The following is a 14443-nucleotide window of genomic DNA, read 5'->3' as shown; positions in this document are numbered from 1 at the left end:
GTGTAGTAGTTGTTTAGTATCGATGTCAATTTGCTGCCTAATGTGCAAGTGAATGACTCTGGCAACTGGATCGGGTACATAATATAAGAGTAAAGGTGGGCTGGCGAAGCTTGCGATGGTACTAGGTTGGGGGGCGCTAGGGTATCGAGAGAGGGCAGTGGCCAGGCGCTCGGGGCGGATGCTGATGCCGAAGCTGTTGTTGATGTTGTTGTTGTTGTTGTTGGTGCTGCTTTTGTTTTGATGATGGAGTTCGCTTCAGGCCACTGCAGTTGTTTTTTGTTTGTGTGGATGCTGTTTTTGCCGTTGTTGTCGTTGTTGTTGTTGCTTTTCAAAATGGCTTCATTACAAATGACTACAATTGGCGCTGTTGTTACTGATGATATTGTTGCTGCGGAGCACATCTTATTATTGCTTTGCATGCAGATTGTCATATGTGTGTACTATGCATATATTTACATACTCTGCGTATTGACCCACAGTTGTGGCAATCTGATTGTGTTTTCGTTCCTGAATCCGAATTTAATTAATAGCTTTGAAGGAGCAGTCTGAGAGGAATGCATTGCAATGCAAATTCTTATCCTTATCCTTATAATTAAGTAACCGGGGCAACACTTATTTGAAATTTTAAAGAAATGTTAAAAATTAGAAATTTAGTCTTACATTTAAAATAAGAATAATTTTTTTCTGATATATATTACATTTTATGATATAAGTGCATTTAGCTTTTGTGCCAAACTTTTCCAACTCTTTTAACTTTTCTCCTCATTTAACTTTAGTTTAAATAACACGGAACCTGTTGTTATTAATATTAAGTAATTAATAATTAATATTATTTCAAATTTATTCCTGCCCTGACTAATTGACTGACTGATTGATTATATTCGCTTAGCCTTAGACATGAACGTTAAAAAACTGCATTTTTACTCTTGTTATAATTTTTTACGCTAGGCGAAGTCTTTTAAAATGCATCCCACATTTGTCAAAAAAAAGGGGAAAATCTTTATACGAAACGTTTTCGTTAACCGTCCGATTATTTTCCCAATATCCATAGATAGATCGGAATCTTAAATTCAATTAAAGTCGTGTTTAACACATTTAAGAAACAGGGGGAAAATCGGCTGAATCGACCAATACATACATACATACACACGTACTTACATCGCCAGCTAGTTTTATGGTAAACGCATTTCTTCCAATTTATATTGCAAGCCGCCATTTTGTGGTTGACACTCATTAACGGCTAACGGCACTTCTGGCTCTCTGTTGTTCACCCAATAGGAGCTCAACCCACAACGAGGCGAAAATTAATACACAGCCGCAATGGCAGTTCATTAAAAATTAAAAAAATAAATAAATAAGCAACAAAAAGAAAGCATAATAAAAATGAGTGAGAAAATGTTCACACTCGTCCCCCAAGTTATTTAAAAAGACATTAAAAATGACACATGATGTGCAGACGTGACAGACAGACACTGGCGGCAGAGGCAGAGGCAGAGGCAGAAGCAGAAGCAGAGGCAGAAGGCGGCTGCGAGTGGTGGCCAGTGATTGCGTGGACTCATTAAAGTGGCCACCAAATGCCCAACTGGCCATTAATGTGGTGGCATACCAGGTAGACAAGGGGACGGGGCAGGGGCATAGCGATTGATGCTTGGTTAGTTGCGTGTAATTTTCACACCGTTGACCAAGTTATTTTAATTAGGTCTTGGCACTCAGTCAACGTTGCTGGCAGAGGTAACAGAGCCCAATCGCAAAAGCCAGCACAGCCAGCACCCACCATCTGCCGCCCACCACCCACTGATGGCTGGTGGTGGGCGTGCAACCCCCAAGGGATGCGTTTAAGTGGCTTTGGGATGGGCATGGCTAGGCTTTGAAGGTGTCGTAATTGCACTCAGCTCGCCTGATTCCCGATAAAAGCGCTCAGCGCGCTGAAGACCTGTGGTGGGGTGGGGCAAGAGCCATTCGGGGGGAAACGTTTCAACACAAACAAATTAAAAAGCACTTAACAGACCAAAGCAGCAGCAGCAGCAGCAGCAGCAGGAGCAGCAGATGAGAAGGGCAGCTCCTCCTGCTCCTACCAGGCGCCGTTGCCGTTGCGTGCGCTGCCACCAGGCTGGAAGATCATTTAGATCTCTGTCAACGCCGCGAGCCGCGATCTGGGAGCTGAGATCTGGACGCAGGGAGCTGGGAGCTGGGAGCTGGGAGCTGGGAGCTGGGAGCTGTGAGCTGTATCCAGCCCTAAGCTCGTAAATTTCGAGACTTTGGCCTGGCGTGTGGCGTCAGTCAAAGCGAATTCAAATTGCCCAAGTTAACATCCTGTTGTCGGTTCTGTTTGGAGAACTCGAATCGGCCGCTTCTTAATTGAGGTTTAACACAACATTTACCGCTTTTTGCTAATCGCCTTGAAGCCGCCGCCGCCGCCGCCGCCGATGACGATGACGACGACGACGATGATGACGACGTCGTCGGGGTGTGGCTGTCCAGAGAGTCGAGATTCAGCTTTCAGATCTAGGTGCCAGTCCCTAACCCAAAATCCAAACGTACCAAAGCAAACCCGCCCCGTACGTGATTTCATTCATAAAAAATCGAGCTCTGCGTTTTCCTGTTTTCTGTTTTCTGTTTTTGGATTCGGCTTAATAACAACACGTCATGTCATTTCATTTTCGGCCAGAGTCTCGGACAGCGTCCCCCAAAACCATTCTTCATCCACAACTATATATATATATACATATCGGAATACCCCTTCTTCCCAGCCCCGTTCCACGTAATTCCGATGCCCATTGAGAAATGTTTATCACGCAATGTCGCGTCTGCGTTTTTATCCGCGTGCGCGGCTCTTTTCATCAATATTCGATGTTTGTTATTGTTGTTGTTGTCGCTGTTATATTTGTTGTTGCTGAACAACTTATTGCATTAATGTTTAACATTATTGACGTTTGCCCAATATCGACCCTCGTTAGAAACAAACGCGCTTAATCAAACTTACGAATTCTTTAATTAAATTTGATTTCTAAACCCGAGACCCATTATAAAAACGAGCTATATACATACTTTATACTTATACTTTATATATATATATATATCAATGCGCATCTGGTAAGATAAGCTGTTTTATCATAGATATAGATATACATATAGATATATGTATATATAGATATCAGGGTAGATATCCTTTACGATTTATGATAACTTTGTTATTAATCCACATTTGAGTTTTTGAGTTCTTCGTCAAGATCGGTAACTTATGTACTTATGTATGTCTGCATGCCTCTATATCTGTATGTATGTATATATGTATTTAGGCTTAACAGATTTTAATGTTTTTATTATAAGTGTTGAGTGATAGCAAGTTTATGCTGGCAATGTATATAAAGTTGTGCATGTGTGTTTATGTATGAAAGTATGTATGTAAGCATTTATGCATGCATGTATGCATATATGTATGTATGTATGTATGTATGTACGTATGTGTGTATGTATGTATGTATGTATGTATGTATGTATGTATGTATTAATGTATGTATGTATGTATGAATGTATGTATGTGTGTATGTATGTATGTATAAAGATATGTATGTATGTATGTATGTTTGTATGTACGTATGTATGTATGTATGTATGTATGTATATATGTATGTATGTATGTATGCATGTATGTATGACATACTTATATATGTACACATATTAGTATGTGTATATTTTGTATGTATGTAAGTGTGTATGTAAGTTTGTAAGTATGTATGTATTTATATAAGTATGTATGTAAGTATGTATATATGTATGGATGTGTATATGCACGCACTTATGTATGCATATGCATATGCATGTATGCATGCATCTAGGGACGTATCAAACCGATTCCCTTCTATGCGATTCTCATGAGTTCAAGTAAGCCTGGCAGTTGTAATGCTTTGAATTAACAAATTGGGTTGGCGGCTATAGAATACACTGTGTACCTGTTGTTAATTATACACAAAGTTACTCTCTTGCTCTTTTACCCCTCTCTCTCCCTCTCTCTGTCTCTCTCTCTCTCTCTCTCTCTCTGTCTCTCTCTCTCACTCTCTCTCTCTCTATCTATCTATCTTTTTCTCTCGCTCTCTCTCCGCCTCTTTCTCTTCTTTTCTCTCTCTACATATTTCTGTATGTCATATTTGATTGCCCTATTTTTCGTGCTTTTTCTCTAACCCGCTCTCTTTTGTTTTAGGATGGTACAAATTCAATCCCCTCCTCCCAATCGATGGCAATAACAAATTGTGAATTCTGGGTAAGTAAATATTTAAATATATTTTTATATATAAATAAAATAAATACGAAAAAGAATTAAGCTATGTATAAAATCAAAGAATACCACAAACTAACTTAAGTCGCTATTTTTCATTTCTTTTTTTATAATCATTCCAATTATTCACCCTAAATTCAAAAGTAAAAATAAGATTATGATTAATATAAAGACTAGGTACATTTTTTGCTAGATATTCGTTATGGGGGGTGGTGAAATTATTGGCAAATTATTTACTGGTATTCAATTAAGAGATGGCCAATAAGCGTATGCTAACTAGCATTGACTCTAAATTAATATTCAAACGCTGCCCATGGGCCAAAGGTTTGTTTTTATTTTTTATTGTATTTTCTTCACATTTTGTAATTTATTTATGGGTGCGTTGGGGGCGATATGGCTGTGTCTTATCGCTAGTTATATATCACGATGACAAAACAAAGAGCGGCCAACAAAGCCGAAGACAAAATCGTACAAACCTTAACAGCAATAACAAAAGCAAGGCTGCACACACAAAGTTGTTCACATCTCTTCGCCTCTCTGTTCGCTCCTCTTCTCTATCAACCAAATGGGCCGTGACCAATGACAGCAACACCAGCAACAACAACAACAACAACAACAACAACAGCAACAACGGTATCAGACGCTGAGTTGAAGGCGATAAATGTACCAAGTTGTATGCTAATTTTGCGCGCTCTGTGGCCATATGCATACATATAAAACCCGATAGATACGATAGATGGGGATGCATTAAAACTGAATCGAATGACAGACAAGAAACAAATAGAAATCAAATGAAATCAATTTAAATATGGCATAAAATAGAAGTACAAAATCATGTTAGCTTAAAAGGCGACAATATAAACGCAAATACAAGCGGACAACAACAAATGCAAATGAAGATCGGGTTAAAGAGAAGATGCTTAATATATAACAACTGCTTCGCTCTCTTGCTCTCACTCATGCAGCAGCGCACAGATAAGGCGAACTGCATTGCATTTAATCGAGTTGGTATTTATCGCCGCACTAATTCGCCGCAATTGCCCAAAATTCGCTGAATAATTTGTGATTCGAGCTTACAGCTCGTAAAGCGCGTCGAGCAGCGACTACAAAAAGAACGCAGCGATTCTAACAGGACCCACACACAAATGAGTCAATTGTCACATGCAACAAATAAAAATTAAATTAACACAATTAAAATATGACATAAAAAGAATTAAAGTACAAAATCATGTTTGTTTAAAAGGCGACAATATAAATGCAAAAATGCCAAATGCGCAACAACAAATGCAAATGAAGATTAGGTTAAAGAAGAGATGGCTCATAAAAAGATAACCGTTCATTCTCTCCCTCCCTCCCTCTCTCTCTCTCTCTCTTTTACTCTCACTCATGCAGGCAGGGGCGCACAGAAATTTAATGAATCGAGTTGATATTTATCGCCGCACTAAATCGCCGCAATCGCCACATTCGCTGCACAATTTGTGAAATTAATTTACAGCTCGAAGTCGAGAATTGCACTTAAAATGCGCATAAAACGCGTCAAGCAGTGCTAATTATGGCCAAATGACAACGACAACAGCAACCAGCGATCCTAAGAGGACATACACACACACACACACACACACACACACTCCAACCCGCCATGCCACCCACTAAAATGAGTTGATTGTCACATGCAACAGATAAGTTAAAAGTGCAACGCTTTTGGCCGCAAACTGTTGCTGCTGCTGCTGCTGCTGCTGCTACGGGGCAGGGGCATAAATCGCAGCACTCGCTCAAAATCTTATCGCCAGAACACATCAAAAGTCAAAGTTTTTGCTTAACAGCAACCACAACAGCAACAACAACAGCAGCAACAACAACAACAACAACAACAAAAGCCTCCACTCGACAATATTTTTCATGCTAAAAGACTTTTAAGCTGTCAACGACGGCGCTCATAAAAATCGACCACCGAACTGGACAGTTGGACAGCTGGACAACTGCAGCACTGCAACTTGCCAAAGTTGCCACGTTGCCAAGATGCCAAGTTGGTCAACTGCTGCCCAACAGCGTCAAACTGTCTGGCATTGTTTTAGCATTTAATGTGCCCCGGCGTGCCTGGCATTTGCCCACCAACTAGAATGATAATGCCCGCGGCCAGACTAGGATCATGTCAAGAGATTAGCCACAGAGTGGAGCACATGCCATACGCAATTTTATCCTCTCTGTCTCTCCGTCTTCCCCGCCCTTATGCAAAGCGCCCTTCTACGCGATTTTCATGAATTCAAGTAACACTTAAGAGGCAGCAGCAAAAGAAGTAAGACGGAGTACAAAGTAAGAGCTAGCAGAGTTAAAAGATAATACGAGAGCTAGTGAGAAAGAAAGGAAAGAAAGTAATCGAGACAGAGAAAAATGTAAATATATCAAGTGCCAAAGTAACAAGGAAAACAGAGAGAGAGAGAGAGAGAGAGTGTATGAAAGTGAGAGAGAGTGAGAATCAAAGAGAAAGAGACAAAAAGAGAGAGAGAGAGAGAGTCTGTGATTTTTTTTTTAGGTGGAGCGACGAAGAGAAATAAAATTGTTAATGAAGAAGATGTAGAAAATGGGAGAGCATAATGAGAGTCAAATTTCCGCAGACGAACAGACTGACAGTTCCCACTATATTAATAGATGTTCTCTCTTCATTGAGGATTGCAGGAAGAATAGAACAGGAACAGCTTTTAACGGCACATAGGTTCTACCTACCTGATATGAAGATCAAGTTTTAAGTTTAAAATATATGTAGTTAACTGGTTGCGGTATACGAGATGCGATTGAAACTCGCATCCTTTTTGCTGGGGACCTTAGAGAAAATATTGTAAAATCACCGAAGCCGAAGAGACGATTCCTTGAACATGGGGAAATAATTCTTTATTAACACACATTATTTCTAACAATAAGAATTCGGGAGCATAACTGAGAACCATGGGACCTCAGAACACCCTCTAGAAGATTATCAAGCAGTTATCAGGCACGAGAAACGTTAGCCTCAAAGGTAGGATTAGTGCCAGAGATCGGCGAGTTGAAGGTGGCAGCTGTTTATCTAGAACATATATCTAAACATCTAAATATAACACTGTTTGTCCTGATTGACTAACTGACAGCTAGATTGATGAGCGCACAGCCAAATCCGTAAGAGCTAGGAAGATGAAACTTATAGAGAAGCTACATAAGCGTAATTTGATGAATTTCGAGGGTTCAAGGTAGAATGGATGGATTAAATTTTACAAGGGCAGGGAATTTATGAAGGATGCTTGAAGAAAAAAAGCCTATAAATGCACCCATTTATTGGCATCAATTGAATCCTTTCGCAATCAACTCGAAAATATTTAAGCCTGGCTCGATCGTCTTTTAGATGATCAACTTGGCAGGCTGAAGGATTCTGCAAAAGCCGATTGGGAAAAGGAAACGGCATGAGTTGTTATGCCAAGAAGCAAGCCCTATTTATTTATCTCAGTTTCAAAGCTGTTATACAGTCGCAAGGGCCACGCCCAGCAAGCAATGCAATTGCCAATTCTTCAGCTAGCCGCCCAACCTGCCCATTTTGCGCTCGAGTGATGCAAGGCGCCAGCACGAGGATGAGCAAAACAAACAATTAATTCGACCCCAGTTGGTCATGTAACAAGTTGACATCAACACGTGCCTATGACTGTGCGAGTGCGAGTGTAAAAGATGCTGACAATTGCCAATGGCCGCCTGTAATTCCCAATCTATGAATAACAAATAGGCCCGTGCCAGGCAGACGGCTCCAGGCCCCCAAACAAACTAAGTAACTTGATGAGTGGAGGGCACGTAGAGGCAAAGACGACTGTTGCCGCTGCTGCTGTGTTGCTGGGAAATCAAATCATAATCTGAATTTTAAAGCAACCGAAACAACAACGTGAATGAATATGGAAATGTTGTTAATATACCCATTGAAAATGGGTATAAAGGGCATATGGGTGTTGTGCCAATGTATGTCAGCTAGCAGGCTGCTTCACTCAATCCGTAAAGTTTATTTATTCTTGATCTGCCGTGCGTATTCGAATTCAACATTTGTTTTTGCTCGAAGCGTTTACGAGCTGGATATAGGAAATTGAGTATTTAGTATGCAGAGTTCCCGAATATTGCACTTATTTGGATACTACCAGTGTTACAGGTGCTGCACTGAAAAATTCATTAGGATCGCGCAACGAATTTTCCAGAGTGTCTGGGCTAAGGGTAGAGGGAGCAGAACAGCGCGAGCAAGTTGGCATTTTTGTTGCCTCCCTCGCATCCGAGGGTATCTGCATGTCGGCTAAACCCGATTTGAGGGCTCTTGTTTGTTGTTGATGTTGGTTTTGTTGGATAGGCAAATGCAATTTTACAACGTTATTACATGAAACGTTTGGCAGGCTTGTTTTCATTGAAGCGGGCGGTGGGGGCGGAAACGGAAATGGCGTCGCCATCGCCATCGCCATCGCCATAGTCGTCGGCGTCGTCGTCGTCGTCGGCGTCGGCGTCGTCGTCGTCGTCCTATTCCTCCATATAAAGTCGGTTGCTTATCGTGCGCGTGAAAATGAGATGGCATGCATTATGATGATATAGGACATACGCTTTGACGCCTTTTGATTTGATTGTCTATGACATCAGCGGCACGCCCCCAACCCCCTTCCACCTCTGCCAGCAACAGGACTCCCGCGTGTGGCATGGGCGCCATTTGTAATTCAAGTCAAAAACGAGCTGCGTCCTCATTGTTGTTGTTGTTGTTGTTGTTGTTGCTTTGGTGAAGGACTACGGATTATAATTTCTTTTCCGTTTCAATGCATTTCATTTCCGTGCACAACGCACGAGCTGACACACACACACACACACATACACGTACGTGCGTGTGTGTGCTTTGCATTTTTGACTCAATTATAATTTTTCATGCAAAAATGAGCATTGAGCGTGGTTGGGGGTTGGGGTGGGTGCTAGGGCGGCGGCGGGAGTCAACATACATAAGTAACGGTACTTGTAATCTGATTACATAACGTGATCAAATTAAAATGCACACAAGTATTCATATTGCCCGCTTCGACACAGGAGGACAGCGAGATGATAGTTACCTGCTCCTTTGTATGGGAGTTCCACGGAAATGTGGCCACATGCCACGTGGAACGAGTGTATGTGCCATGTGAGAATGCATCCAGAAAACTCTGTCAATATCCATATAAAACAAGCCACACATCGACTTGCCCGACAGGCCACGCCTTGGAGCAGCTCGTCAATCTACAGCAACACAGCCTTTATTCCAAATTTGGGAAGCTATAGATTCGCCGATTTGCCACGCCCCCAATGAGCATAGTCATTAAGTCTTAACAAATTATCTGATGCGCATATATATACTCCAGGCCTTTAGTGAGGGTTGCCCACTAAGAGATACCCTGTAACACGTAAGCAACACAATTAAATGAAAGAATGAAGAAGTTTTTGGAACGCGACATTTATTTGGTGCATTGTAATCTGAAATGTACCTAGTCTGCATATGGCACAGGTCATATACGTATATATATATATACATGTATATATTATTTAAAAAAATCTCTTTCTAGTCGTTAAAATGCGAAGTCTAAACATACTTTACCTTTGAAAACAACGAGAACGAAAGATAACATCGATAAGTTGGGTAGCGGGGAACGGGAAGACTATATGGCAGACGAGAAACTACATTCCAAAATTGGTATCCGTATCTCTTTCAAGTTTTCGAGTTATCTTCGGCATGCCAAAGACTGAATACCCTTGTAGAAAAATGTTGGTGTACGACATCTTTGATACGGAGCCGACTTTGGCTGCGGTATCTTGGAAAACAGAAAAGTTGTCCATGCCAAAACTCATTTTCGAGCGACTCTTCCTATAGTGCTATATGATATAGTAGTACGTTGTGTATGGGATTTTGGTTATATGTCTGGTCATTGAAAATAACAATTTGTTGCATACACGAACTTAGTTTTTTATGGTAGCTATCAGATATTCTGGCGGCAACAGATCGACGGACCTATGCAGATTTGTGATAGTTGCTTTTAAATGGAGAGACAAGACTGGGATCATGAATATATATGCTTTATGGGGTCGGCTATGTCGCGTTGCACAGTGCGTTGCACATTTCGTATAATCTCTACAAGAGTATAAAAAGGGAAGACGGAATCGACAAGGAGGGGCTTCTCACATCGGCAAGGAACTCGACTCAGCTTGTCCTCCTGATCAGGAATATATATATATATATATATTTAATGGACTTGGCGCTGCAGCCTGCTGCTTATTATATACGTTGATTTTACAAGTACAAGTTTATCATATCCACATTCAATAGCCAACCGAAACGATTTGACATTTCGAATTAAGAGATCGTAACAAATTTGAACCGAATGAGTAATTATTAAACTAACGTTAGGGCTAAAGATTGTCCCAGTTATAAAATAACATTAGTTTGCCGAACAGTTTGGGGCAACTGTCAGATGCTTATAGCTACAGTCTAAACGTACAAATAATAAAAAAACATGTTCTTCTTCGTTTCTCTTTCTTTCGCTCAATAAAACACTTAAATCTACATTTGTTACAGGATAGGTTTGACAAAAGGAGGGGGGGCAAAAAAAAAAAAAACCATGTCGCTTAAACATAGAACCATTTCGCGCATACAAATTCTGGAAAAAATTTACGACGGGAAATTTTCGGTTTTGTTAATCGAATTACAAATGCGTCGATAAAAAAATACAGTTTTGTGTTTTGTTTTTTTTGGATGTTTTGGATTCGAATCAAAGGCCGAATTGTAGCTAGCCAAAATCAGTATAAATAGTTTCAAATTTGAAATAACGATGTGCAATTCGTAATGAAATGCAGCCCAACGCGAACATTTAAATGAAAATGTGGGCGCTTTCTCATTGTGTATGCGCAGTTATCACTATTTTGATCTGTGGATAAACCTCCGGTTTCGCGTCCGAGGTGATCAGCTGCACCATGCGTTGTTGTAGCTCATCCTGGCTAGCCTGTGTGCCTGGCGGTATCATCCAGATGGCATCTAGCAAAACAGACAGAGAGAGAGAGTGAGAGGAAGAAGCATACATTTTTAAAAATCTGATCGTTCAGTTGCGGCCTACACAGCTAAGCCCTCCACTCACCGCCAAAGTACCAACCGTTGGGCGTGCACAGGCGCCACATAATTGCCGGCTGTGTGGGCATCAGATCAGCCAATATATCACAAGTTTCGCCCGGACGCAAGGACGGCACATTGATGCGTTGCGTCTGTATTGGCGATGTTAAATAGCAGCCATTCGGCCAGCGTTCGTTGCCATCGTTCTGCAGCTGGAATGCCTGCTGCTGGGCATTCACGTGCTGGCCCTGCACAATTTTCATTGAAGGCAACGACTGCAGGCTACAAAAGTCCAGATAGCAACCGACGGCAGTTTGCAAGTTCCTAATCATATTAAATACATATTATGTGCATATATGTAAGGTATAAATGCATATGAACAGCTGGACGGACCACTTACCAGTTGCTCATTTCCAAATAAAAACGAGCCGACTCGCGATTCATTTGATTATTCATGAGGCTCTGGAACTGACTTATCAGATCCTCGTGGTCTGTGGTGCCCATGCAACTGAATTGCTGCAGCAGCAGAGAGTCAATATCATAGTCATTTGTGGGAAGAGCCGCGCCAAGACCCTTGATCTGCGCTGCTTGTGCGGGTGTTGGTAACGCTGAGGAGACAGCTGGCACTGGTCCGGACAGAACTAGGCCCGTCCCAGGCGGCGCTGGCAACGGTATTGCAATGTTGCCAGTGTCCATCATTGGATTTGTGGTTGTTGTTGTATTTGTGGTAATGCCAAACAGCGGCTCGCATTGCATATCTTGCAGCAGTTGCATTTGCTGTTGCTGCTGTGGAAGCTGCTGTTGCGGCAGCTGCTGCATCTGCATCTGCATCTGCGACTGCGGTCCCTGCTGCGGCGGCGTCTCTGTTGTGCTTTGTGACTCGTAGTTTTCCTCGACGTCCATTGCGTTTTCTGTGTGTTTCAAATATCTTGTTGGATTTCGTCAATCTGCAATAGAAATTTGTAAAATGCGTTGTAAGCACGTTTTTGTTTTTGTTGTTTCATCGCTGCACAATGACAGACAATGGTACACGACTAATGAACCTGCCAGTGGGGCGATGTGTTCCAGCACGACGGTCTTGCTATTGGCTTGGCGCACTCAACTTGATTATTTATTTATTGAACTGCCTTATGCACATTTATGTGCTACGCACTTCTCGTTTTGTTTTACATAAATATTGGACTAAAACATTAAAAAGAGGCTGCAGTGCAACAAAATACACAGTGTGACCGCATGCGTGCTATCATGCAAATACCCAAGTGGATGCGAAGCGAAATTCTATTGTAAATACCGAACAAATACTGAATTTAATGTTAGCTCGTTGACGGATATGTGAATACTTGTACTGTTACGCTGTACAACAAAAATATCGATGCATATTATTTGACAGCAAAATGGGCAGCAAACTGTTAAGCGTGGAGCGCATGTTAATAACATAGAACTCTCAGTGAGGAGTATACGAATGTTAATGCATTTCAAAATTGGACCGTTGCCAACGGCCCGGAAAAGCTCACCGTAAAACCAATCTTTACGAAATCTTGCCCTCAGTTCTAGTGGATAATGTATGTATTTAAAAACGCAAAATTTAATTTATTTGGAATTAATCGGTGCTGGGCAGATATCGTTGATAATTGGAACCTACTGCGTCGTTAATATTCGTATAGCCCAACTTGGTGAGCCATGCGGAAAGATCCGCCTTGACGCGGTCCACTAAAGCAGGGCCCTCGTACACAAAAGCCGTATAGATCTGCACGTACGATGCGCCGGCCGCGATTTTCTCGTATGCATCCCGGCCGGATGAAATACCGCCCACGCCAATGATGGGCACGCAGCCATTGGTCAGCTCGTACATCTGGGCAATCAGTCTCGTGGAGCGCTCCCGCAGCGGTTCCCCACTAATGCCGCCGTTCTCAGTGGCCAGCCTGGAGACTCGGAGATTGCCCCGATACATCGTCGCATTGGAAACGATTAGGCCATCCACCCGGCATGCATACATTTTGATGACGGCGGCCACGTCCCGCATTTCGTCCAGTGTCAGATCTGGTGATAGCTTCAAAAGAATGGGCACATTCACCTTGTCGCCCAGCTGGGCGCGCGCTTTGTTGACACCCTCCAACAGCTCGATGAGCTTCGTTTTGTTGTTCACGCTCCGCATGCCCTTCAAATGGTCGTAGTTGACTACCAGATAATCGGCCCAGGGGGCGAAGGTCTTCACACCCGTCATGTAGTCCATGACCGGTGTCTTGGATGTGCGATTGCGTTCCAGATTAACGCCCACGACAACATCGATAGCTTTGGTGGCTCGCAAGTGCCGCAGCCGCTTCACCACCGCCTCGTGGCCATCGCTATCGACGCCCTTCCGGTTGATGATCGCCCGATCGTTGTGCAAGCGAAAGATGCGCGGCTTGGGATTGCCGATCTGGGCCTGGGGCGTAACGCTGCCAATCTCAATGAAACCGAAACCCAAATCCTTCAGCCCCTGCACGGCCTCGCCGTTCTTATCGAAGCCGGCCGCGATGCCAATGGGATTGCTTATGGGCCGGCCAAAAAACGAGGTCTTCAGGTTTATGTTGTCCCTGTAACCGGACACTGGGTAAAGGCGATACTTGCACGCCATCAATGCCAAATTGTTGCCCGCCTCGGCGGGCAGCCAACGGACTGCCGGCAGCACAAATGTCCGGAACAGGCCTTCCTGGTTCTCGTATACGCTCAGGCCCATGTAGAAAGCCACGACCCCTGCCGTCACGAGGCCCACGGAACGCAGCCGGCCCTTGCGCGAGCAAAGTTCTTTGTAAATCTTGATCTGGCAATTGAATTGAGAGAATTTGAAACTCACCTTTGCACTGGGTTGAACCATGGTTAACTATTGGAGACGTGTGTATCTTTGTGTTTGTGGTTGGATCAATTGGTTTGGTTTCCTGAAGTATTTCGCGGTCGTGAGTTTTAAATTTTTTTTTTTTTTTACATTTTCAAAACATACATTTTATATTGGTTCTACAAACGTATGACAGGATATGCCAAGCCCAGTCGATTGTAATGTCGGAACTAGTTCATTTTTCAAC

The 14443-nt window shown here is 42.5% G+C and overlaps 2 protein-coding genes across 4 annotated transcripts; both read right to left on the bottom strand.

Annotated features, from left to right (window-relative positions):
- Positions 1-10794: 10794 nt before the first annotated feature.
- On the bottom strand, positions 10795-12670 carry LOC6631503 (uncharacterized). Of its 3 annotated transcripts, none has more exons than XM_015170964.3 (4): positions 12485-12670; positions 11782-12328; positions 11410-11705; positions 10795-11309 (listed from the first exon to the last, which is right to left on the bottom strand). In XM_015170964.3, the coding sequence occupies exons 2-4, from the start codon at positions 12282-12284 to the stop codon at positions 11170-11172; spliced, it is 939 nt and encodes a 312-aa protein (XP_015026450.1). In that variant the 5' UTR covers positions 12285-12328; positions 12485-12670; the 3' UTR covers positions 10795-11169. The 3 variants fall into 3 exon arrangements, with proteins under 3 accessions (XP_015026450.1, XP_002055322.1, XP_032295856.1); XM_002055286.4 differs by having other exon boundaries at positions 12425-12669; XM_032439965.2 differs by having other exon boundaries at positions 12429-12669.
- A 280-nt stretch (positions 12671-12950) lies between these two features.
- Positions 12951-14388, bottom strand: LOC6631504 (dihydroorotate dehydrogenase (quinone), mitochondrial). The gene is made up of 2 exons (XM_002055287.4): positions 14218-14388; positions 12951-14151 (listed from the first exon to the last, which is right to left on the bottom strand). The coding sequence occupies exons 1-2, from the start codon at positions 14236-14238 to the stop codon at positions 12982-12984; spliced, it is 1191 nt and encodes a 396-aa protein (XP_002055323.2). The 5' UTR covers positions 14239-14388; the 3' UTR covers positions 12951-12981.
- Positions 14389-14443: the final 55 nt, after the last annotated feature.

This window comes from Drosophila virilis, chromosome X, assembly GCF_030788295.1.
Source record: "Drosophila virilis strain 15010-1051.87 chromosome X, Dvir_AGI_RSII-ME, whole genome shotgun sequence".
NCBI lineage: Eukaryota > Metazoa > Arthropoda > Insecta > Diptera > Drosophilidae > Drosophila > Drosophila virilis.
The sequence above is the reverse complement of the archived record's forward strand: the minus strand, read 5'-3'. Positions and strand labels throughout refer to the sequence as shown.